The 26,456-nt window shown below is 36.3% G+C and overlaps 1 protein-coding gene across 3 annotated transcripts in view; it reads left to right on the forward strand.

Annotated features, from left to right (window-relative positions):
* The first annotated feature begins 91 nt into the window (after positions 1-91).
* The window catches only part of LOC123566588 (uncharacterized), a 68,053-nt gene continuing 41,688 nt past the window's right edge, over positions 92-26,456 (forward strand). For 2 of the 3 annotated variants that reach the window (XM_045360839.2, XM_045360842.2), the window contains exons 1-9: positions 92-190; positions 6,808-6,862; positions 9,122-9,164; positions 13,344-13,436; positions 16,493-16,699; positions 19,881-19,973; positions 20,793-21,605; positions 25,133-25,274; positions 25,606-25,693. In XM_045360839.2, the coding sequence (XP_045216774.2) occupies positions 9,123-9,164; positions 13,344-13,436; positions 16,493-16,699; positions 19,881-19,973; positions 20,793-21,605; positions 25,133-25,274; positions 25,606-25,693 (1,478 nt within the window). In that variant the 5' untranslated portion in view covers positions 92-190; positions 6,808-6,862; position 9,122. Of the gene's footprint in view, positions 191-4,613; positions 4,648-6,807; positions 6,863-9,121; positions 9,165-13,343; positions 13,437-16,492; positions 16,700-19,880; positions 19,974-20,792; positions 21,606-25,132; positions 25,275-25,605; positions 25,694-26,456 lie in introns of all 3 variants that reach the window. The other variant, XM_045360841.2, reaches the window with a different exon arrangement.

Consider the following 26,456-nt stretch of genomic DNA (forward strand, 5'->3'; position numbering starts at 1 on the left):
CATCTTGGCTTTTTCCGGTTCCTTCACTGTAAATTAGATGTTTCTTTTTTGCCTAAAAAAATCTCGTTTCTGTCAACATGTCGTAAACCCGGCTATTGTTCACTTTACGATAACAACAACAGACTCCGAAGCACACGACGAAATTTGTCAGAAAGAAAACTGTCAATAATTTCTTATTAGCAGGGACGAGGTGAGATAGTTTTCATTTCTATGCTTAATGAGACAGGTGAAGGTATAGTTAGTATCATTATTTGTATTAAAACTTTCCGAAAGTAGAACTATACCGAAAGTAATCTAGGGATTCATTTTGTCATAAATTTATCTTTGCAAATTTTGAAGGTGAACAGAAGTAAGTGGTTATAGTTTTTATTTTTTGTTGTTAAACGATTTTGTTAAATTATGGTACCGTAATCGTAGCCACTGCCTAAGCATAATGGGATATTAAGAGTTTTATAGCTTTATAACATTTGCGTAAAAAGTTACAGCCTTGCGTAAAATTTTTTACTGCATAGCCGGAAAGATAGAAGGTCAAGGATTTAGAAATAATTGCATTAGTCTCATTCATAATGAGGAATTGGCACAGGAGGGCTTTGTAATATTTTATGATACATGTAACTGAAACAAGTTATGAAAGTTTAAGCAATAACTCAGATGGGTTATAAACTGTGATAACTTGAAACAGTTACACCCCTAACTGTTTATGTTGACATTAAAGCATAAACTTACCTTGCTGACATTTTATGAATGTATATTTTGTGTTGTGTTTCTGCGATTTAGTGTTATTGGCAGTCTGATGTGTACTGAAACCGGTGTCAGGCCAAACGAGTAAGGCTGGTATATTAGGTAATATTTGGTCTGGGTTTCGGTTGAAAGGAAATGTTTTCATAGAAAAATGGCTCTGCAGTAAATCACTACTATATCAACATACTATAAATGAAAAAAAAGAAAGCATAGGAATTTTAATTACTACTTTTAAAAATTATTTTGTATTCTCTTAATAAGAATACATTGTAACTTCCATGATACTTGTATTATAATTATAGAGAGCAATTTTTTGAACTAAGAAATTTCTTTACTGAAAATTTCAGCACTTAAACTATCACATCTTCTTATTTATTGCAGATTCAGGTCTTTTTAGCTCACCTGAGCCAAAGGCTCATGGTGAGCTTTTGTGACCGCTCAATGTCCATCGTCAGTCGTCCATTGTGCGTCCGTCAGCAATGTCTTCTTCAAAACCACTGGGCAAATTTACACCAAACTTCACAGGAATGATCATTGGGTGGCCTCCTTTCAAAATTGTTCAGAGAATTGAATTCCACTCAGAACTCTGGTTGCCATAATCCCCCCCCCCCCACCACAGGGGTCCCAAGTTTTACATAGACATATAGGAAACCACAAGACCTAGGCCATTGATATTTGGTATGTAGCATTGCCTTGTGGTCCTCTACCACGATTATACAAATTATGCCCCTTGGTTGAAAAGAGGCCCTGCCCCAGGGGTCCCAAGTTTTACATAGACTTATATAGAAACTTAAAAAAAAAAATCATCTTAATCTGAAACCACAAGACCTAGGCCTTTGATATTTGGTATTAAGCATTGCCTTGAGGTCCTCTACCAAAACTGTTCAAATTATGCGTCTTGGGTAAAAAGAGGCCCTGCCCTTGGGGTCCCAAATTTTACATAGACTTATATAGGAAAACACTTTTAAAAATTTTCTTGACTGAAAGTTCAAGGCCTAGGCTTTTGATCTTTGGTATGTAGCATTGGTTAGTGGCTTTGTTACAAGATTGTTCAAATTATGCCCCTGGGGTGAAAAGAGGCCCCGCCCAGAGTGTCACTTAGTTTTTATATGAATTATGTAGGAAAAACATACATTAAAAATTATCTGATTATATTTCCTAGACTGTTTAATTATAATAACCTGATGACCCCAAGTAATTAGGTGTCACTTGACTGTGACCTTGACCTACTGACTTACTTTCTTGTTTTTTAAGATACAGCCTTGAAATTTGAAAGGCATATACAGTTTTGTACACTGATCTTAAAACTGACTTTCATCGACCTTGATTGTGACCTACTGCACCTACCGGTACTTTCTGAATATTTTAGCATCAGTTTGACATTTGAAACATGTAGTTCATATTACTCAGGTGAGTGATCCAGGTGCATCATGACCCTCTTGTTCTGCCAATTGGGATTAAGTACCTGAGAAAATTGGGAATCATTTTCCAGTAGAGTTGTTGGAGAAAATTTTTATCGACAAAATCATTGTTTGGGGAAATATTTTGTACTCTAATTTTGGTAAATTAATGTATTTGTTCATGCATTAAGAAATGTAAATAATTTTTCTGTTGTCAGAACAGTGCATGGGGGCTCTGACTCCCCTTTAAACACTCTTGGCTTAAACTTTTCGTAATTAACCTCTGTAATATTTGGAGTTGTGTTTAATTTTGTTTTGTTGTAGCAATGAACTCCCCAATATAGAGTAATAATAGTAGTAATTAAACAAATGTTCTGAAAGAGCTACCAAGCTAAAATCTGTCGCCATAATATGGTAATTTAATAGTTGGAATGCCGGTGGGTTATTCATGCTGCTGAGTAAAGCTCTTGTCTTTAGGAATTGGAAAAAAATAACCATATTTTGAATTGGGGAAGGGTCCCATAGTCAGACTTGTGGGATAGGCAGAAAAAAGCCTGAGATTAGGCGTAAAGAATATTGTTTGTTTCCGGTATCCCAACCTACCCTAAATTTTTGGCCCCACCCTAAATGTTTTTATGGCCTTGGAGATTTTTTTTTCAATTTTTTAGTAAAAAGTTGCAAAACTGCACTTTTTATGCTTAAAACATGGTCAGTGATATTAGAAATCAATTTACTGATATTACTGATGCTCTAAAGGCATAACCCCTTTATTATCCCCCGTCGAAAGTCGGAGGGATATAGTTTTGGCGTTGTCCTTCTGTCCGTCCGGAGCCATATCTAGGAAATGGTTGGGCATATTTATATAAAACTTCATATACATGTTCACCACTATGAGTTCTTGCGGCCCGTCAAGTTTCAGTCAGATTGCCCTAGTAATACCAGAGTTATGGCCCTTAGAAGTTTCTAGTGTTAACTACACAAATGTACCTATGTATAGGGTACTATAAAGATACAATAGTTTGCGCTCAGCCCTCGATATGGCAATGTCTGCATCATAACTTTTGATATATTTGACCTAGAAGTATGAAACTTAAACAGAATTTAGGTCACCATAATGTGGTTTACACACAATTACGTTCGGATTAATATGTAAATTAAGAGTTATTGCTCTTTAATTGTATAAAAATCCACATATTTGTACATAACAAATTTACCATTTGGTAGAATTTCATTAAATTTCTTTCATTCTTTTCCATTATTATTTATTGTTAACATGTGAAGTTGTGTACCCACACCTGGTCACCCCCTTACCTTGATCACACCCCTTCCCCTCCCTCCCCTACCCCCCCCCCCCCCCCCTCCCCCCCCAAAAAAATTAAAAAATTCCTTATTTTAGATTTTTTTCAAACAAACTTCATATACATGTTCACCACTATGAGGTTATGGGGCCAATCAAGTTTCAGTCAGGTTGCCAAAGTAACAACAGAGTTATGGCCCTTAGAAGTTTCTAGTGTTAACTATATAGGGTACTATAGATCTATAGATATGGCATCATAACTTTTGATATATTTGACCTTGAACTATGAAACTTAAACAGAATTTAGATCACCATAATGTGGTTGTGCACACACAATTTTGTACAGATTTCTTTTGTAACTTCAGAGTTATTGCCCTTTAATTGTCTAAAAATCCACATATTTGTACATAACAAACTTACCATTTGGCAGAATTTCATTAAATTTCTTTCATTCTTTTCTATGAACATTTACTATAAAACATGTGAAGTTGCGCACACACACCTGGTCAACCTTCCATGAATATTTATCAACATGCAAGTTGTACCATTCTCCATTCTCCCACCTTGCTGCTCCACCCAGTCATGCCCACCACTGATCATGCATCCTCTGCCCCCCCCCCCCCCCACTTCACCCATTTTTTTTTTTTTTTTTTTTTAATTTTTAATTTTCCATTAATACAGTGTAACTTCCGAAAACCGGACCTTCTGAAAACCGGAAACCTTTGAAAATCGCACGAAACTCAAGGTCCTGTTTTTTCTGTTCTTATTTCTATATACTTTTAACTTCCGAAAACCGGAACTTCTGAATTCTGAAAACTGGATGATTTTTGAAGCACCGTTTATATTTTAACACTAAAATTAACTTCCGAAAACTGAACAGCAAAATATTTGCTGGAGTAAAAGTGTCACCTGATAATCCGAAAACGCTGTCAACATGTTCTTTGTTTACTGTTAGCGGTGCGCGTTTATTTTGACACGCTGTATAATCACAATGATCATTTGATGCAAAAGTAAGAAAGTAATTAGCGACTATTTTCATTTTTATTCAATTTATGAAAACGTAATGAATTAAATATCTTACGTGTTAAAAGCTTTCTTAATGCTTGAACGAAGAAAGATAGATGTTTTAAACGATATAGTTACATTGACTTATGCATTATCAACATAAATTTAAGGTTGACGAACTCGGGACTCCAAAGAGAGTATAATGTAAGTGGAAAATGTTTGCATTAATGCTGTTATTAAAGTTATGTTGTTTCTTTTTATATTTGTTATTTATGTATTTATTATCCTTAATGTTTGTAATTAATTAATTTATTTATTTATTTATTAATTTCTTTATATGTAATTGTAAAATTAAAAAGGATAATAATCTCCTTCATCCTATGTGAAAGAAAATATAATTCTTGTGCACCACATTCACTTTGCCTACAAACTTTCAAACTTCTGCATTCCGGAATATTCCAAAAACCGAACTTTTAGGCTGGTCCGGAGGTCGTTCGGTTTTCGGAAGTTACACTGTATTTATAATCAACATGTGAAATTTTGTTTCCTCACCCGTTCCCCCGCAGCCCCACCCCCTAAAAAAATAAATATATACGTATATCTATATATATTTCCATTCCATTTTTTTTTTTTAGCTCACCTGTCACATAGTGACAAGGTGAGCTTTTGTGATCACCCTTCGTCCGTCGTCAGTCCGTCTGTGTGTGCGTCAAAAATTTCGTGTCTGCAAGATGGTGGTTTCATTTATGATTTTATTTTAACCAAACTTGCACACAACTTGTATCACCATGAGATCTTGGTTCCTTTCTTGAACTGGCCAGATCCCATGATGGGTATAGAGTTATGGCCCCTGAAAGGGCCAAAATCAGCTATTTTGACCTTGTCTACACAATAGCAGCTTTATTTTTGATTTGATTTTTACCAAACTGGCACACAACTTGTATCACCATAAGATCTTGGTTCCTTTCTTGAACTGGCCATATTCCATTATGGGTTCCAGAGTTATGGCCCCTGAAAGGGCCAGAATTAGCTATTTTGACCTTGTCTGCACAATAGCAGCTTTATTTATGATTTTATTTTAACCAAACTTGCACACAACTTGTATCACTATAAGATCTTGGTTCCTTTCTTGAACTGGCGAGATTCCATTATGGGTTCCAGAGTGATGGCCCCTGAAAGGGCCAGAATTAGCTATTTTGACCTTGTCTGCACAATAGCAGCTTCATTTATGATTTGAATTTAATCAAACTTGCACAAAACTTGTGTCACCATAAGATCTCGGTTGCTTTCTTGAACCGGCCAAATCCCGTAATGGGTTCCAGAGTTATGGCCCCTGAAAGGGCCAAAATGAGCTATTTTGACCTTGTCTGCACAATAGCAGCTTCATTTATGATTTGATTTTAACCAAACTTGCACACAACTTGTATCACCACAAGATCTTGCTTCCTTTCTTCAAGTTCAACTGGCCAGATTCCATCATGGGTTCCAGAGTTATGGCCCCTTAAAGGTCCAAAATTGGCTATTTTGGCTTTTGCAGCCATATAGAGACTTCATTTATGGTTTTATTTGATACAAACTTCCAAAATATCTTCAACAACAATAAATCTTGGATTCCATGGCAAATCAGATCCAATCGTAGGTTCCAGAGTTATTTTATATCTGATTACCTCCCCTGATTGGAATCAAAATGGATTTATATCAGTAAGTACTTACAGGACTTATTTGAAATTTCATTATTGTTATAAGTTGGACTGAGACAATCAGGGTAGATAACTATGGACTGATTTTATGTCAAATTACCTCCCTTTATTTCAAATTTTTGCATGAAGGCACTTCACATGCAAACCACTTCACACAGGACCTTCAAACTTCACATGCTGGTACAGTAGTACTTATTGAGTACACCGCCCCTATTGACTTTGGGGTCACCAGGTCAGAGGTCAAGGTGCTGCGGGGGCATTTGTCACCATTAGTGACAGCTCTTGTTTTTAATTACTTCCCGTTTACGTTACTATAAATAGCATATTTTTAGTAACTTTTTTATTATTGGCCATAGGGAAAACATGGGACCAGTTTTCTGTGGTACAACATGGATGGTACCTCCAATTTTTAGGTGTATTTTAACATATCTATACCTTGTAAGATTTTTTTTTCTTTTTGGTTAAATTTCTTCTCTTTGTTGTTCCTGTCCTTTGGGCTTAGATATTTTTTCTGAGGACCTTCTTGTCCTCAAGTGCAATGATAACAGGTGAGCGATATAGGGCCATTATGGCCCTCTTGTTCTCATTTTCTGCTGAATTTTAGTAAAGTTTTCATTTTAATCAGTACTGTTGCTGATGCAGTTTTTGTCTGTTTTTATTCAAGGTTGTTTATTCAAGGTTGATGCCAGAACTGGTATAGTATCCACGTAAAGACTAAGGTAAGATAAAACCTGTGTTTCTGTTGTGATTTTAAGAGATAGAAAAATTACACCCTGTTCTGAAACTCAGCATAGTCAAAAACAACTTCTTGGTTTTTATGCCCCCAGGCATATAGAGATGGAACTGTCCATTTGTTTTACTGTTATGCCTGCAGCCCACATTAAAGACCTGATTTAGTTCAAACTCACACTAAACAGTTCTTGTGGCAAGACCTTCAGATTGACCTGACCTTGATCCTCATAATGACATCACCGTCAAACTTAAAACCTTTAACAACATTTTATGTCCTACAGCTCACATTAATGACCCAAATTAGTTCATACTCACACTCAGCAATCCACGTGGCAAGGCCTACAAACTAACCTACTTATAGATGACCTTAAACTGCATTATGACCTTCACCTTCAAAATTAAAACCTTAAACAAACACAACATTTTATGGACCTACAGCCTGCATTTATGACCCAATTTAGTTAAATTACTCGCACTCTTTAAACGTTGTTGCAAGTCCTACAAACTAAGTTAACTAACCTGCTTTGATTTTAACCAAACTTGCACACAACTTGTATCACCACAAGATCTTGCTTCCTTTCTTCAAGTTCAACTGGCCAGATTCCATCATGGGTTCCAGAGTTATGGCCCCTTAAAGGTCCAAAATTGGCTATTTTGGCTTTTGCAGCCATATAGAGACTTCATTTATGGTTTTATTTGATACAAACTTCCAAAATATCTTCAACAACAATAAATCTTGGATTCCATGGCAAATCAGATCCAATCGTAGGTTCCAGAGTTATTTTATATCTGATTACCTCCCCTGATTGGAATCAAAATGGATTTATATCAGTAAGTACTTACAGGACTTATTTGAAATTTCATTATTGTTATAAGTTGGACTGAGACAATCAGGGTAGATAACTATGGACTGATTTTATGTCAAATTACCTCCCTTTATTTCAAATTTTTGCATGAAGGCACTTCACATGCAAACCACTTCACACAGGACCTTCAAACTTCACATGCTGGTACAGTAGTACTTATTGAGTACACCGCCCCTATTGACTTTGCTGCATGATTGCAGAACACTTTCACATGTAGCATAACTGCAGAACATTTACATGTGCTGCATGACTGCAGAACACTCACATGTAGCATAACTGCAGAACATGCATGACTGCAGAACACTTACACATGTAGCATAACTGCAGAACATTTACATGTGCTGCATGACGGCAGAACACTTTCACATGTAGCATAACTGCAGAACATTTACATTTGCTGCATGACTGTAGAACACTTTCACATGTAGCATAACTGCAGAATATTTATGACTGCAGAACACTTACACATTTAGCATAACTGCAGAACATTTACATGTGCTGCATGATGGCAGAACACTTTCACATGTAGCATAACTGCAGAACATTTACATGTGCTGCATGACTGCAGAACACTTTCACATGTAGCTTAACTGCAGAACATTTACACGTGCTGCATGACGGCAGAACATTTACATGATTGTGTGGAATTGATGTGATTAATACAATAATCATATTCATTTTCAACTCTGTTTTTAAATTACCGTAATGGAAAACGGAACACCAGACAATAATTTTCAGATCAACAAGTACCATAAGTTTGATATCAGGGGACACTGGGTATGACATAACTGATCATGATACCCTATTAATAGATTTTATGGTATTTAAAAGTATATTGGTGTCTATTTTCAACTTTTACCCAGCCAGACAAAGTGTGTATCATTTTTAGCTCGATTATTTGAAGAAAAGGTAAAGAAATTCGCAAAAATGTTAGACAACATGTTTACCAAGGTATATCTATACCTACGCACTGTTTATTAGGTGCGTTGCTTTACCTTTAAGTTTATTTCTGCTTATTTCTGCAGGGACATCATGAGACAGATAAATAGTAATTACAAAAAACATACGTCCGTGAAGACTTATCTTGTTTGCAATGATCGCAAACGCAGAATCACTTGCTGCCAGCAGGCTAAAGACTAAGCATTGTCCAATAAGTATTGTCAAAGGTCAAGGTCAAAGTGACTTTGAGACTGAAAACTGTTTAAATCTGATCAATAACCAGTGAAAGATTGGACCTGCATAGTACAGCCACTGCCATTTATACAGCTTATTTGACATTCTGGCAGACAGCTGTATATTATCAACAAAAACTGGGCCTACAATGCCCAAACTTTATAGCATGCCCTGCTATACCTGTTATTATCTATTCTTTATTTTTAGGATGTCTGGAACGGGTGACACAGGACAGGATCTACAAGCAAAGGTTCAGCATCAGATTTTATTTTTAATGTTTTGTACATATGGCTTCAAGAACTAATGACATGAATTCAATATTTTGGTGGTAGGAATTAAGGTATTAGGCATGTAATAAAGTACCTCCTTTTTGAAGAGTATTCAATTCCTACCATAAACCTACATTGACTGCAATTTTCAGGGGTGCGTATGTTCAAGACCTACTGGGACCAAATTCTTTTCTCCTTATTTTCTTTTTTTTTCTAGTAAGTTTTTACTTCTTTCAAGACTTATTATTGATTTATTGTACAGGAGTGAAAAAAAATCATTTTATAAGCGATTTCTTGCTGTTCAAAGTGAATTTATCTCTGAAACAGAAGGTGTAGAGTAGACATCTTTAAAAATACTGAGTTACATGCTCTATTTTGCATTAACTCTTTATATTAAATATTGTGGAAGAAATGTAGGTAGGTTTTACTTCTGCCCCAAGGTTATTAGCTCACCTGTCACATAGTGACAAGGTGAGCTTTTGTGATCACCCTTCATCCGTTGTCAGTCCATCCGTGCGTCCGTCCGTGCGTCAACAATTTCTTGTCTGCACGATAGTGGTTTCATTTATGATTTTATTTTCACCAAACTTGCACACAGCTTGTATCACCATAAGATCTCGGTTCCTTTCTTGAACTGGCCAGATCCCATTATGGGTTCCAGAGTTATGGTCCCTGAAAGGGCCAAAATTAGCTATTTTGACCTTGTCTGCACAATAGCAGCTTTATTTATAACTTGATTTTTACCAAACTGGCACACAACTTGTATCACCATAAGATCTTGGTTCCTTTCTTGAACTGGCCAGATTCCAATATGGGTTCCAGAGTTATGGTCCCTGAAAGGGCCAAAATTAGCTATTTTGACCTTGTCTGCACAATAGCAGCTTTATTTATAACTTGATTTTTACCAAACTGGCACACAACTTGTATCACGATAAGATCTTGGTTCCTTTCTTGAACTGGCCAGATTCCAATATGGGTTCCAGAGTTATGGCCCCTGAAAGGGCCAGAATTAGCTATTTTGACCTTGTCTGCACAATAGCAGCTTCATTTATGATTTTATTTCAACCAAACTGGCACACAACATGTATCACCATAAGATCTTGGTTCCTTTCTTCAACTGGCGAGATTCCATTATGGGTTCCAGAGTTATGGCCCCTAAAAGGGCCAGAATTAGCTATTTTGACCTTGTCTGCACAATAGCAGCTTCATTTATGATTTGAATTTAATCAAACTTGCACAAAACTTGTATCACCATAAGATCTCTATTCCTTTTTTAAACTGGCCAGATCCCTTAATGGGTTCCAGAGTTATGGCCCCTGAAAGGGCCAAAATGAGCTATTTTGACCTTGTCTGCACAATAGCAGCTTCATTTATGATTTGATTTTAACCAAACTTGTACACAACTTGTATTACCACAAGATCTTGCTTCCTTTCTTGAACTGGCCAGATTCCATCATGGGTTCCAGAGTTATGGCCCCTTAAAGGTCCAAAATTGGCTATTTTGGCTTTTGCAGCCATATAGATACTTCATTTATGGTTTTATTTGATACAAACTTCCAAAATATCTTCAACAACAATAAATCTTGGATTCCATGACAAATCAGATCCAATCGTAGGTTCCAGAGTTATTTTATATCTGATTACCTCCTCTGATTGTAATCAAAATAGATTTATATTAGTAAGTACTTATAGGACTTATTTGAAATTTCATTATTGTCATTAGTTTGACTGATGGGTAGATAACTATGGACTGATTTTATGTCAAATTACCTCCCTTTATTTCAAATTAAAATTGTGATATCTCCGTAACTAATGAAGATACTGATCTGAAATTTCATTTATGTCAACAGATTTATTTGGTAGATCCTTCTTTTGTTCACTTACAATAATTTTTTTATGCCCCCGAAGGGAGGCATATAGTTTTTGAACCGTCTGTCTGTGACAGTCTGTCGGTCTGTCTGCAATTTTCGTGTCCGGTCCATATCTTTGTCATCGATGGATGGATTTTCAAATAACTTGGCATGAATGTGTACCACAGTAAGACGATGTGTCGCGCGTAAGACCCAGGTCCGTAGCTCAAAGGTCAAGGTCACACTTAGACATTAAAGGTAATTTTTCATGATAGTTCATTGATGGGCGTGTCCGGTCCATATCTTTGTCATCCATGGATGGATTTTCAAATAACTTGGCATGAATGTGTACCACAGTAAGACGATGTGTTGCATGCAAGACCCAGGTCCGTAGCTCAAAGGACAAGGTCACACTTAGACGTTAAAGGTCATTTTTCATGATAGTGCATTGATGGGCGTGTCCGGTCCATATCTTTGTCATTCATGCATGGATTTTAAAATTATTGGGCATGAATGTGTACCACAGTAAGACGACGTGTCGCGCGCAAGACCCAGGTCCGTAGCTCAAAGGTCAAGGTCACACTTAGACGTTAAAGGTCATATTTCATGATAGTGCATTGATGGGTGTGTTCGGTCCATATCTTTGTCATTCATGCATGGATTTTAAAATAACTACGCATGAATGTGTGGCACAGTAAGACGACGTGTCACGCGCAAGACCCAGGTCCATCAAAGGTCCTAAACTCTAACATCGGCCATAACTATTCATTCAAAGTGCCATAGGGGGCATGTGTCATCCTATGGAGACAACTGTTGTTTTTAATTACTTCCCTTTAATGTTACTATAAATAGCTTATTTTTAGTAACTTTTTTATTATTGGCCGTAGGGAAAAACCGAGACCACTTTTCTATGGTACAACATGGATGGTACCTCCAATTTTTAGGTGTATTTTGACATATTTATACCTTGTAAGAATTTTTTTTTCTTTTTGGTTAAATTTCTTCCCTTTGTTGTTCCTGTCCTTTGGACTTAGATATTTTTTTTTGAGGACCTTCTTGTCCTCAAGTGCAATGATAACAGGTGAGCGATATAGGGCCATCATGGCCCTCTTGTTTTTGAATGAAGTGAGCAAAATTCAAAACAGACCAACAGGATTTGACCTTAATTTTTCAGTGTTGGAGTTAGAATTCTGTCTCATTAAATCCGTTTACTTAAGGCACCCTTGAAAAAAATTATATTGACAGTCTTATTTTGTGTTTTATAATTGTTTACCAATAGTATCAAGATGTTTTTTTATCTATCAAAATTAATGGTAAAATGAATTCTCTGTGAACGTTTTGGATAGTGGCCATTCACTTTGAAATATGTCTCTACTTGAGCTTGAGGGAATATCATAAACTATACAAAATTTACAAAAAACGGCATGGTAAAAGTTGTTTAAAATTTGCAACACAGTGTGAAACATGGTCAACTTTAAGAATATACCAAGCAAATGCCATTCTTTAAACATTACTGTTAGTGGCCCAATACCTTAAAACTGTCTGCAATATCAACATGATCAAAGTAGTTCCACAAGTTTTTATTCTTTAAGATATTTTCTAGAACTGTACTGTGGGTAATTTGTACACTGGCAAAGTGGATACGGTGTAACAGGTCCTAGTCCTTACCTGAAGGTTCAACTTCCTGTGAGAGCATACCCTAATCACCATCTAAAATTTGATACCTGAGTGCAAAAGTAGTAGTGAGAAGTAAAGGAAGCAGTCTCTGAACATTGATAGAAAAATCTGAACAATTGGTATCTCAAACTGATACTTAATGCTCACAGTTCTGGCTAACATGAAAACATTATCAACTCCCTTCAAAATTCCTTTTAAATTCATGTAATTTTTGCTCATGTTTTGGAAGTCATTCAATATTCTGGGACTCATGGTTGTGTCCAAAAAAATAAAAAGTCACATCTGGCAAATCCTATGCATTTTAACCAGCCAGTGTCTTGAAGAAAAAAATTGTAACATGTGCCTGCATAAAAGGTGATCATACGTTGCATATAAAGAAAAAGAAAAATGTGTTTCAAAGTGCTGAATACTCTCATAGGGTGTATAAAATGTATAATTATGCCATGTGTATATGCCACATATACATATATATATATATGCATATATATGCATATGAGACTATGGCAATACAATTAATGAAAAACACCTTCACCAGGAACCACTTTTAAGTAGAAGTTTTGGGATATTTTGAAGATAAATGCCCATTTCCTAGAATTAGAATTAGAGATGCCAACTGTATATTATATGATACAGGATCTTGATGTAGACGTTCCTGGTGCCATTGGGGATGAAGAAGTTAAAACAAAAGTTGACAAGGATCAGGATACCAAAACTAAATTTGAACAGGTAAATTATAATAAAGTTATTTCATTCATGACTTATTAGTTGACTTACTTCAAAGTATTGTATTGCTATGAAGCGAACTTGGGCATATTGTTAGAAATTACCAGTATATGTTCTTGAAAATCTAAGAATGCTATATGTTACAACTTAAGAATGTACTGGTAAGGCTTGTCCAGATAATCTCTAATTTTCATACAATTTATTTTCATGATTTTATTTATTTTTCTGTCAAATATTCAAATAATAGTGAAAAGTAACAGTTCTTAGCCTATTTATTCTCAGCAAAATTGCACGTGCCATGTGATGTCATTATATTGTATTGGTGCATCAACAAAATTGCAACATTCAGTATTTCCTTCCGAATTCAACAACACAAATATTTAAAAGGAAATGTTTGGAATAACTCATTTTACTTCCATACCTCATGTTTTTATTTCGATGTAAATGAGATATGAAACCAAAATTTGTAGTCCTGTTTGGCGCCATATAACCTATACTGTGTTGGTGCGCCATAAAACCCAAATAAATAAATAACTCATTTTACTAATTTAGATTGAATCAGCACAATTGTATGATTCTTTTATTAGATGTTATGATACTTTAGATTAAAATCAGGAGCTTTATTTTTGTGTGCAGTCAAAATTTACCAACAGCACAATGTCATGCTCATGAGAATCTACTGGTTAGTCTTTTACTGGTGTTTCACTGGGGGGGACTTTACATTTGCCCCCTGACTGTCCATCTGTTAGTGCCAAGTCACTCGGGTCAATTTTTCAATATCAAGAGTGTGATTCCTATTGCAGAAAATATGACAAATGCTTCTGTTTCTGAGCAACAGTCATTTTTACGCCAGTTTTGGAGAAATGGGACATGTTATTTTATTAATCCCCCGCCACAAGTGGTGGAGGATTAAAGGAATGGTCTCAGTGTCCGTCCTACCTTCCCCGTCCTACCTTCCGTAACATATTTTGTGTCCACTCTGTATCTCCTTAACCCCTTGAAAGATTTTCATGAAACTTGGGTCAAATGATCACCTCATCAAGACAGTGTGTAGAAGGCATGAGTCAGCCATGTCGGCTCAAGGTCAAATGTTTGAGGCTTCCATTTTGTGTCCACTCTGTATCTCCTAAACCCTTTGAAGGATTTTAAAATGACTTGGCTGTAATATTCCCCTTATCAAGACGATGTGCAGGACTCAAAATTCAACCATGCAAGGTCAAGGTCACTACTCAAATGTTTAATGCTTCCACCCTTTCACTACTGTGTAACAGGTTATAATCGTGGAAGTTTAATTTTTGCTATATTCGTGGTCAACATTGACAGTGCGAAATCTAAACACCGCAACTTTTTGTTACCGCGAATATACGTATTTCACCAAGAAGACCACTTAATTACAAACTTTACTCATCAGCCTTATTGACTTTCTTTTTTGTTACTTTACATTGTGTGCGTCAAATTGCAATGTACTGTGTCAGTGCGTGCGGGGGAAATATTCGACACCTTCAGTGATAGCTCTAGTTTTTATATAAATTAAATAGTACTTTGAAGAAAGAAATATGAAAAATCCTAAATTTTACGATACTAATTAAACATCGACTATAATCTTTAACCGAGATAAAACTGTGAACAACAAAACTGACACGAGGTGTCACGCTAATTTCCTATGATTACTGGCGATTTCATCTATAAAGTTTAACAGATCTTAACAAAAGATGACCACACCATTTGTTATAGGTTTGAATTGAGAAGTTGATGTCATTTTGAAAAATGCCATTCCGAGATATTGAACATTGCTTTCTATTCATTCATAAAAATATTTAAATTTTAAAAAGGAAACATCAGATAGAACAATATTTTATTGGTTTATTTTCAAGAAAACAAAAATCGATAGTTAAGTGTCAAACCGATTCCGCTCCCCGCAAAGGAGGTAATTTATTATCAGTGTCAATGTAAATCTTATTTTTGTTTTGCGTATTTATTATTATTTGCATGTCTAGGAAGAGTGACCTCCCTTTCTGTTGTTTACAACCAAGGTTTATAATTCGCGGTCGAAGAAGTTTCTGCAAAATTAAGACACTGTGAATTCAAAACTCTACAAAAAATGCAAACATTTGGCACCGTGAATATAACACGCTATACATTATCCATATTATAAGCTGTCTTTGCATCTGTCTGTCAGTTCGTCATAATTTGTGTCCAGATCATAAATTTATAACCACTAAAGATTCTGTCTTCAAAACTTGGCATATAGGTAGATGGCGATGAGACGATGTGCAGAGTACTTGAATCGGCTCTGTAGGTCAAAGGTCAAGGTCACAAATTGAACTAAAATGACAAAACTGTCCAACAAATTTTGTGTCTGGAGCATAACTAAATGACCATTCAAGGTATTGACTTCAAAGTTGGATGTAGGTAGATGGCAATGAGACAATGTGGAGAGCACATGAACTGGGTCTGTAGGTCAAAGGTCAAGGTGACAAATTGAGCTCAAAGGTCAAATCTGTCCATCATATTTCACGTCTGGAGCATAACTTATTAACCATTCAAATTATTGACTTCAAACTTGGCATGTAGGTAGGTGGTGATAAGACAATGTGCATAGAACATGAACCTGGTTTGTAGTTTGAAGGTCAAGGTTACAAATTGAGCTTAAAGGTCAAAACTGTCTGTCATATTTAGTGTCAGGAGCATATCTTATCAACCATGCAAGCTATTGACTTGGGATGTAGGTAGGTGAAGATAAGACGATGTGTTGAGTGCATGAACCAAGGTGGTAGGTTAAAGGTCAAGGTCACAGCAAGGTGAAATATGCTCATCATTTTTGTGTCCAGAGTATAAATGAAAATCTATTAAAGGTACATGTATTGACTTGGTGTTGGAGTATAGGTATGTGGTGATGATACGATGTGAAGACTGCAACAATCTACATTACAGTCTTCCCATTCCCCCACCCCACCCACCCCCTCTCTTGGTGAAGCTCTTGTTTCCAAATGTTTTTCTCTGTGTTTGTGAATGCCAAGACTCAACAAAAAATAAAATAAATGGTTTATATGATTCAGGATCTTGATGTAGAGGTCCACGGTGCCATTGGAAATGAAGTTGGAACAAAAGCCGACAAGGATGTTGGGGATAAAGAAGTTGAAACTAAAGCTGACAACGACATTGGGGTTGAAGAAGATGAAACAAAACCTGACAAGGAAGTAGGGGATGAAGAAGTTGACACAAAAGCTGACAAAGACCAGGTTACCAAGACTGAACCTGTACAGGTAAATTATGATAAAATCTTTTCATTAAGGTAGTGAACCCAGAATGACACTCTTAAATATTTGTTTAATTACATATTCTCTTTAGTTGACTTGTTATTCTTATGATGTAAATATTGCTCAACATGTACAATGGTCTTCCTTAAAAGTTGGGAAATGCCCAAATTACATAATGGGAATATGTAATATCCTGATTGTCACTGTGAGTCCACTATCTTTGATATCTTTGTCATACTACTTCACCTACCACAAAATTTTGTCGTTACTTCTCCAAAAGAAAATATATGTGTTACAGATATTGTCTTTTACAATTTGTGTCCATAGCTAAGCATAACTGTACAAGGTATTGATTTCAACCTTGGCATGTAGGTAGGTGGCAAAAAAAAGCCCCACTTAGCAGAGCTCTTGTTTCATTTGCCAGAGGAGATCTTCACAAACATGTTTAACTGTATTGGTATTCCTGCCAGTGCATCAATGTACTTTGAGGGTTTCTTCAGATGTTTTTCTCTAAACAGACATTTTGTTTTACCTATTCTGGAACAAAACACTTTTTGTTTACTATTTTATTTATTAAGATGTCAAATATTTGAATAATTGTGAAGAAATAACAGTTCTTATATTTAAAAAGTGCATTTAGTTACAAAAGGTTATTATCTTTCATCGTGAAATATGCACTCGTTCTGCAGTGGAAGAATATTGTGCTCCTAAAGTCGCACAATATTTCCTCTGCAGAACTTATGCATATTCCCAATACAAAGCTATTAATCTATAAGTATAGGACGCAAGGGCACAAGAACTGTGACTATATCAGGAATTTGTTTATTGAAAAAATTAGTTATCTCTAATTCTTACTGTATATTTATTAGCTTGACTATTCAAAGAATAGTCTAGCTATTCTATTCACCCAGGCGTCGGCGTCACACCTTGGTTAAGTTTTTGCATGCAAGTACATACAGCTATCATTTAAAGGCATATAGCTTTAAAACTTATTTATTCTTTTTCTAGGTCAATTACCAACCTCACTGGGTCAAGTTCCATAACTCTAACATGTATTTTGAGCAAATTATGCCCCCTTTTGGACTTAGAAAATTCTGGTTAAAGTTTTACATCCAAGTTACTATCTTCAGAACTAATGCAAATATTGAATTGAAACTTCACCTGTGTCTTCGGAGTTATAAAACTAGTTGATAGCACCAAGTCCCATAACTCTGACCATCATTTTGGCCAAATTATGCCCCCTTTTGGACTTAGGAAATTCTGGTTAAAGTTTTGCGTGCAAGTACATACAGCTATTACTAAAAGGCATATTGATTTGAAACTTATTTTTAGCTCGACTATTCGAAGAATAGTCTAGCTATTCTACTCACCCTGGCGTCGGCGTCGGCGTCACACTTTGGTTAAGTTTTTGCATGCAAGTACATACAGCTATCATTTAAAGGCATATAGCTTTGAAACTTACTTTTTCTTTTTCTAGGTCAATTACCAACCTCTCTGGGTCAAGTCCCATAACTCTGACATGTATTTTGAGCAAATTATGCCCCCTTTTGGACTTAGAAAATTTTGGTTAAAGTTTTTCATCCAAGTTACTATCTCCAAAACTAATGCAGATATTGAATTGAAACTTCACATGTGTCTTCGGGGTTATAAAACTAGTTGATAGCACCAAGTCCCATAACTCTGACATGTATTTTGGCCAAATTATGCCCCCTTTTGGACTTAGAAAATTCTGGTTAAAGTTTTGTGTGCAAGTACATACAGCTATTACTAAAAGGCATATAGATTTGAAACTTATTTTTTCTTTTTCTAGATCAATTACCTACCTCACTGGGTCAAGTCCCATAACTCTGACTTGTATTTTGGGCAAATTATGCCCCCTTTTGGACTTAGAAAATCCTGGTTAAAGTTTTACATGCAAGTAACTATCTCCAAAACTACTACAGATATTAAATTGAAACTTCACATGTGTCTTCGGGGTTATAAAACTAGTTGATACACCAAGTCCCATAACTCTGACATGTATTTTGGGCAAATTATGCCCCCTTTTGGACTTAGAAAATCCTGGTTAAAGTTTTGCGTGCAAGTATATACAGCTATTACCAAAAGGCATATAGCTTTGAAACTTATTTATTCTTTTTCTAGGTCAATTACCAACCTCACTGGGTCAAACTCCATGACTCTAACATGTATTTTGAGCAAATTATGCCCCCTTTTGGACTTAGAAAATACTGGTTAAAGTTTTACATGCAAGTTACTATCCCCAAAACTAATGCAGATATTGAATTGAAACTTAACATGTTTCTTCGGGGTTATAAAACTAGTTGATAGCATCAAGTCCCATAACTCTGGTATGTATTTTGATCAAATTATGTCCCCTTTCGAACTTAAAACTCTTTTGATATTTAACATTTTGGGTAATAATTTCCTGCTTCTGTGACAATATTTCAAATAGTCGAGCTTGGCTGTCTTATGGACAGCTCTTGTTTCTTTTTCTAGATCAATTAGCTACCTCACTGGGTCAAGTCCCATAACTCTAACATGTATTTTGGGAAATTTATGCCCCCTTTTGGACTTAGAAAATCCTGGTTAAAGTTTTACATCCAAGTTACTATCTCCAAAACTAATGCAGATATTGAATTGAAACTTCACATGTGTCTTCGGGGTTATAAAACTAGTTGATAGAATCAAGTCCCATAACTCTAATATGCATTTTGGTCAAATTATGTCCCCTTTCGAACTTAAAACTCTTTTGATATTTAACATTTTGGGTAATAATTTCCTGCTTCTGTGACAATATTTCGAATAGTCGAGCTTGGCTGTCTTCCGGTCAGCTCTTGTTGTAACAGTTGTGCCCCCATCCCTCTCGTCTAAATTTGGATCTCACACAGCCAGACCAGAGTTATGGCCCATGACTTAGTCAAACATATACGCATAAAAAGCTTGACTCATGTTACTAACATTTAAGATAAATATTGAATCAACAACATAACTTTATGAATTTTATTAAATTTTTGGATATTTTACATTAAGATCTGGAATTGTTTTTCTCAGAAGTTTTGTAATATTCAATCTAAAACATGCACCAGGTTATAAAAATCTCCTTGTCTGTACATGTTTGCCCTGTTTATTTATGCCAGAATCGACAAAAAAGAAAGATTTTATGCAAAAACTGTGTTATTTGATTAAGGATCTTGAAGTAGAAGTTCCTGTTGCCGTTGGGAATGAAGAACTTGAAACAAAAGCTGACAAGGACCAAGATACTGAATCAAACTCTGCACAGGTAAGCTGTAGTTATATTTCATTAAGGTAGCGGACCTATAATGACACTCACCAGTGTCTGTAAGATTACTTATTTGCATTAGGCAATTCTGCATTCTTTGGTTGTAAAAATAGCTCAAGACTTATTTTCTTAAAGAACCAGAGAATGCCAAAATCCCCTGTGGAGATTACGTAATTTGATGATTGTCATTAACTTACAGTTCTTATCAAGTGTTCACCAAACTTGGTCAGAATGATTGTAGACACAATATCCTGTGTAAATAGATAACCAGCCTGACCATCCTAATGGCTGGAGTTATGGCCCTTGATTTACTCATAATGGCAAAAATTGACAATGTCCACACAGTTACTTGGGCAGTTATCCAGTGTTCACCAGGTTTGGTCCGAAATGTTCATAGGCACAATATCTCACCCAAGTTCAATAACCAGATATATAGTTCCAGTCGTTCTTGAGTAATGACTCTAGTTGAGTATTTTAAAGTCCAAATTTATTTGCTTTGATGTGCATATATTGTGACATTTTCATGCCCTTGGTGAATAAAATTTATGTAGAAGAAATGTTTTAGTAAAATTCGATCCTCATGCCAAATAATACAAGTTTCACATAGGGACAGTTTGTTATGGCATATAACAAAGTTCCAAAGTGTCTACTGTTTGGGTTTGGGGACTTATTTCAAGTGAAAAACTCATACTTTCGATATATGGAAGCTTAGGGACTGCTTAAGTACAATGTAATTGGCAGGGTTTGACAAGATCTAATATAAATAATTTTCAGGGCACAACTGTTCAACTTGAATAAAGCAAAGATTTTTATTTTCAGACTGCAGATGAGAATCTTAAAGAAGACAACACAGTTGAGAATTCACAAGTGAAGTCTATATTTGATGAGATACAAGAATCAAATGCATATGAGCCGTCACAAGAAACCGATGATAACACTCCAAAACAGCATGTTGCTTTAGAGAAAACAGAGGACGAAAATCCTCAAGTGCCAGGTCAGAGTGCACCATCTCAAGGTCAGTTTGAAGATGAAGCTGTGGACACTGAAAATTTAGTTAAAGATGTAGGTGGAGAGGGAACAAGTGATAACTCACAAGCCTTGGAACAGAGTACACATACACCAAAAGTTTTAGAGCAAAGTTCATCGAAAAACTTTGAAGAGAGTTCACCTAACGTCTCAGAACAGAGTGCACCAACAATTTTAGAAGAGAGTTCACTGAAAGTTGCAGAACAAATTGTGTCAAAAGTTTTAGAAGAGAGTACACTAATAGTCTCATCAGAACAGAGTGCACACAAACTTTCAGAAGAGAGTGAATCTATTGTCACAGAACAGAGTGAATCGAGTGTCACGGAACAGAGTGCACCAAGTGTCACAGAACAGAGTGCACCAACTGTCACAGAAGAGAGTGCACCAACTGTCACAGAAGAGAGTGCACCAACTGTCACAGAACAGAGTGCACCAAGTATCACAGAAGAGAGTGCACCCAGTGTCGCAGAACAGAGTGCACCGAGTGTCACAGAACAGAGTGCATCAAAAGAATTAGAAGCAACAGCAGATGAAAAGGAAGGTAGTGCAGATGAGACACATTCAGGATTCTTAGATATTTTAGGAAATGGAACTCTTCTTAAAAAGGTATGTTTGCTTTTAAATGTTAGAATTCTTTTTTTGCTATATTCACCAATATTGAATATTGTTTCTACTTGCATACTTCAAACATCTATGCCTTTTGAATTTGTGATGGACATTGCAGGACTGATGGAAGGATAATATCCTGTCTTGAACAAACTTTGTCAGTAAGAAAATAAACATGTACATTTACTGTAGTACTGCAGCGCAACTTATATGTGGTGAGCTTAAAGAATCAGGCTCAGATGACTTTATGTCTGTTGTAGGATTTAGAAGCAGGCTCAGATGACTTGGTGTCTATTGTAGGATTTAGAAACAGGCTTAGGTGACTCAATGTCTGCCCGCCAGCTTAGCTCAGTAGGTAGAGCGTTGGTCTAAGGAACGCGGGGTCATGAGTTCGATCCTCGGGCGGGGCGTATGTTCTCCGTGACTATTTGATAAACGACATTGTGTCTGCAATCATTAGTCCTCCACCTTTGATTCATGTGGGGAAGTTGGCAGTTACTTGCGGTGAACAGGTTTGTACTGGTACAGAATCCAGGAACACTGGTTAGGTTAACTGCCCGCCGTTACATGACTGAAATACTGTTGAAAAACGGCGTTTAAACCCAAAACAAAAGAGACTCGATCTCTATTGTAGGATTTAGAAACAGGCTTAGGTGACTCCGATGTCTATTGTAGGATTAAGAAACAGGCTTAGGTGACTCGATGTCTGTTGTAGGATTTAGAAACAGGCTTAGGTGACTCGATGTCTGTTGTAGGATTTAGGAGCAGACTAAATAGGTGACTCGATGTCTGTTGTAGGATTTAGAAGCAGGCTTAGGTGACTCTATGTCTGTTGTAGGATTTAGAAACAGGCTCAGATGACTCGATGTCTGTTGTAGGATTTAGAAGCAGGCTTATGTGACTCGATGTCTATTGTAGGATTTAGAAGCAGGCTTAGGTGACTCGATGTCTGTTGTAGGATTTAGAAGCAGGCTTATGTGACTCGATGTCTGTTGTAGGATTTAGAAGCAGGCTTATGTGACTCGATGTCTGTTGTAGGATTTAGGAGCAGACTAAATAGGTGACTCGATGTCTGTTGTAGGATTTAGAAGCAGGCTTAGGTGACTCGATGTCTATTGTAGGATTTAGAAACAGGCTCAGATGACTCGATGTCTGTTGTAGGATTTAGAAGCAGGCTTATGTGACTCGATGTCTATTGTAGGATTTAGAAGCAGGCTTAGGTGACTCGATGTCTGTTGTAGGATTTAGAAGCAGGCTCAGATTACTCGATGTCTGTTGTAGGATTAAGAAACAGGCTTATGTGACTCGATGTCTATTGTAGGATTTAGAAGCAGGCTCGGATGACTCGATGTCTGTTGTAGGATTAAGAAGCAGGCTGAGATGACTCAATGTCTGTTGTAGGATTTAGAAGCAGGCTTAGGTGACTCGATGTCTGTTGTAGGATTAAGAAGCAGGCTGAGATGAAAAACCCAGACCACTTTTCTGTGGTACAACATAGATGTTACTTTGGAATTTTGTGGACTTAGAAAAACAAAACACTTAGTTATTACTAAACAACCACAAAGTTAAAATTCCATTTGCAAATACAGGTGCTAGAGTAAAGAAATTTGCTGTGACGGGCGTATATTGTGACATTCTTGCACTCTTGTTGACTTTGAATATGCTTATTGTAATGTTAAAGTTTGCGTACCACCCCAAATATTTTCAAAGTCCATTGAGATATTGCTTTCATATTTTGCATACTTGTTTACCATCATGACCCCAGTCTGTATAAAAAAGGAGGCAACTCTATCAAGCATTTTGACTGAATTATGGCCCCTTTTCGACTTAGAAAATGCTTATGGTAATGTTTAAGTTTTACTCATAGCTTATATTATACTATCAATCACTGAGAATAGTCAAGCGCGCTGTCAACTGACAGCTCTTGTTTTGTTTCTTAGTTAATTTTAGATAAAATAAAACATTGATGACCATTTATTTTCTTCATTACATACCATTTCCCATACAGTGGTTATTGTTTCATTACAAAATTTTGAAATAAAGTTGTTTTCAACAATTCAAGCCAATGCGGTAAATCTAACACGTAGGTTTTTGGTTATATCTTGTATGAATGCAAAATGAGAGTGTTTGTTATTAACACCGAGTCCCTACTGTCTTCGGTGAACAGACGTATCTCACTCGAATAAAACTGAAAGTAAACTGTGTAAACTAGAAATACATATTCAAATCAATTTATTGATGAAAGTCAATTTAACGTAATTAATACTTTACTTGTTGTTCCTTTTGGCCATTCTTTTATCATAGATACCAAATAATAGAGTAAAATTCCAATTAATCGCATGTTTAATCAACAATTTCTTTATAAAACATTCTTTTTTGCACTCACACATGTTGACAATTAAACGCAAAATGTCAAAGATGTAACCACAGCGCTAATTGGCTGAACACAATCGTCTCTGGTGTATCGGATAATTTGATTCGCTTTCACACTTCTCACGAAAATTTTGCAAGTACCTGAAGTAGGCGGATCTTAAGTTATGCTATTGGCATGTGTTTGTGTATTCTGGGCCCGGCAACACTCATTTTGACATCATGCAAATTTTCAATAGTCCGGATAGCGATAATTAGCAAGTGCAGATCAAAGAAGATCGGGCGACTTGCATTTTGTTTTGAGGTTAGATTTGAGCGAAGTTTGAAGTTCCGAAGTGACTGTTTCGCTCAAGTCACCCACTCGTAAGAGCCCTGTGTTGTAGGTTGAAGAAGCAGGCTGAGATGAATCAGTGTCTGTTGTAGGTTTAAGAAGCAGGCTTAGACTCAGTGTCTATTCTAAGTTTTAGAAGCAGGCTTAGGTGACTCATTGTCTATTGTAGGTTTAAGAAGCAGGCTCAGATGACCGTGTGTCTATTGTAGGATTTAGACGCAGGCTCAGATGACTCACTGTCTATTATAGGATTTAGTAACGCAGGCTCAGATGACTTGGTGTCTATTGTAGGATATAGAACAAGGCTCAGAGGAGTCAGTGTTAATTCTAGGTTTCAGAAGCAGACACTTGTTACTCAGTTGTCTATTGCAGGTTTTAGAAGCAGGCTTATATGACTCATTTTTTATTGTAAATTTTAGAAGATCATTGTCTATTGTAAGTTTTAGAAGCTGGTTCGGATGAATCAGTTTCTACTGTAGGTTTTAGAAAAAGGTTCAGGTGACTCATATCGGTTGTCATTTTTAGAAGCAGGTTCTGATGACTCGTTAATGGCTGTCTGTATTATTAGCAGGTTCAGGTGACTCATTGTCGATTTTAAAGAAGTCCAGGTAACTCATAGTTGGTTGTTGGTTTTAGAAGCAGGTTTGGGTAACTCATTGTATATTGCAGGTTTTAGAAGAAGGTTCGGGTGACTCGGTGTCTATTGCAGGTTTTAGAAGGTTTAGATGACACATTGTTTATTGTTGGGTTTAGAAGCAGGCTTAGGCGACTCATTGTCTATTGCTGGTTTTAAAAACAGGTTTAAGTGACTTGCTGTCTATTCTAGATTTTAGAAGCAGGCTCGGGCAAGAGACCAAACATGGGAGATGAAGTGATAGTGAATGTACTGCAAGAAATTCCAGAATTGGGCAAGGTCTTTCCTAGACAGCATTTACAGTATGTGCTAGGAGATGGAGATGTAGTGCAAGGTAAACAACTGCTCTTGTTTCAACCTCAGTCTACTCTAGTTTCATTTTGTTAAGTCAGTGAAGATGAGGTTGGGTTTTCTTTCATATGTTTGCAATGATTTTGGCCATACCAGGTCATATAGATTTATATTATTTAATGGAAAATAACCAAAACTGCTTGTTTGCTTGACATTAAACATCAAATTTGTAAATCTAGCTAGCTTTTAAAAAGGGGAGTTTCTTTGATAATCAGAATTGTAGCTTAAAAGTGAACATTTTTTACGATCATTGTATGATGGTATGATAATTCTCATCGTAATTCAGTTTTGCTATTTGTATGTTTGTTTGACAGCACTAGACTTGGCTGTAGCATTGATGAATGTTGGAGAGAAAGCTGTAGTGTTAGCAGGCTTCAAGTATATGTATGGAGATCTAGGAGAGTAAGTAATCAGCAAATGTGTTAAATTGTTCAAATGACTATATACATTTGGCTTTAAATGATTCACACTCCTGCAATTTTTACAGCATGAGTAGAGTTATAATTATGTACAGTTAAACACAAATCAGTCCAATTCACAACTTTGAATCATATATCTCTCATAATAAGGTTTCACAAATTTCTACACAGATTGTGAACATCAGACTTTCAGTAACAGATTTTGAAAATTGCCTCTTGTAAGATCCCCTTGACACAATTTAATCCTCAACCTCTTGACACAATTTAATCCTCAACCTCTTGACACAATTTAATCCTCAACCCCTTGACACAATTTAATCCTCATCCCCTTGACACAATTTAATCCTCAACCCCTTGACACAATTTAATCCTCAACCTCTTGACACAATTTAATCCTCATCTCCTTGACACAGTTTAATCCTCAACCTCTTGACACAATTTAATCCTCATCCTCTGTACACAATTTAATCCTCAGCCTCTTGACACAATTTAAGCCTCAACCTCTTGACACAATTTAATCCTCAACCTCTTGACACAATTTAATGAAACTTCACACATTCAAGTGAGCAATAGCACCAGTAGTTGTGCATGATGCATGTTAGGTTCTTTCAGAAAAAAGAACTGCAGAGTTATGGGACTTTTTTTTTGTTAGCTTACCTGTCACATAGTGACAAGGTGAGCTTTTGTGATTGCCTATTATCTGTCGTCCGTCCACAATTTCTTGTGAACACGATAGAGACCACATT

The sequence above is a fragment of the Mercenaria mercenaria genome, chromosome 8 (assembly GCF_021730395.1).
Source record: "Mercenaria mercenaria strain notata chromosome 8, MADL_Memer_1, whole genome shotgun sequence".
Taxonomy (NCBI): Eukaryota; Metazoa; Mollusca; class Bivalvia; order Venerida; family Veneridae; genus Mercenaria; species Mercenaria mercenaria.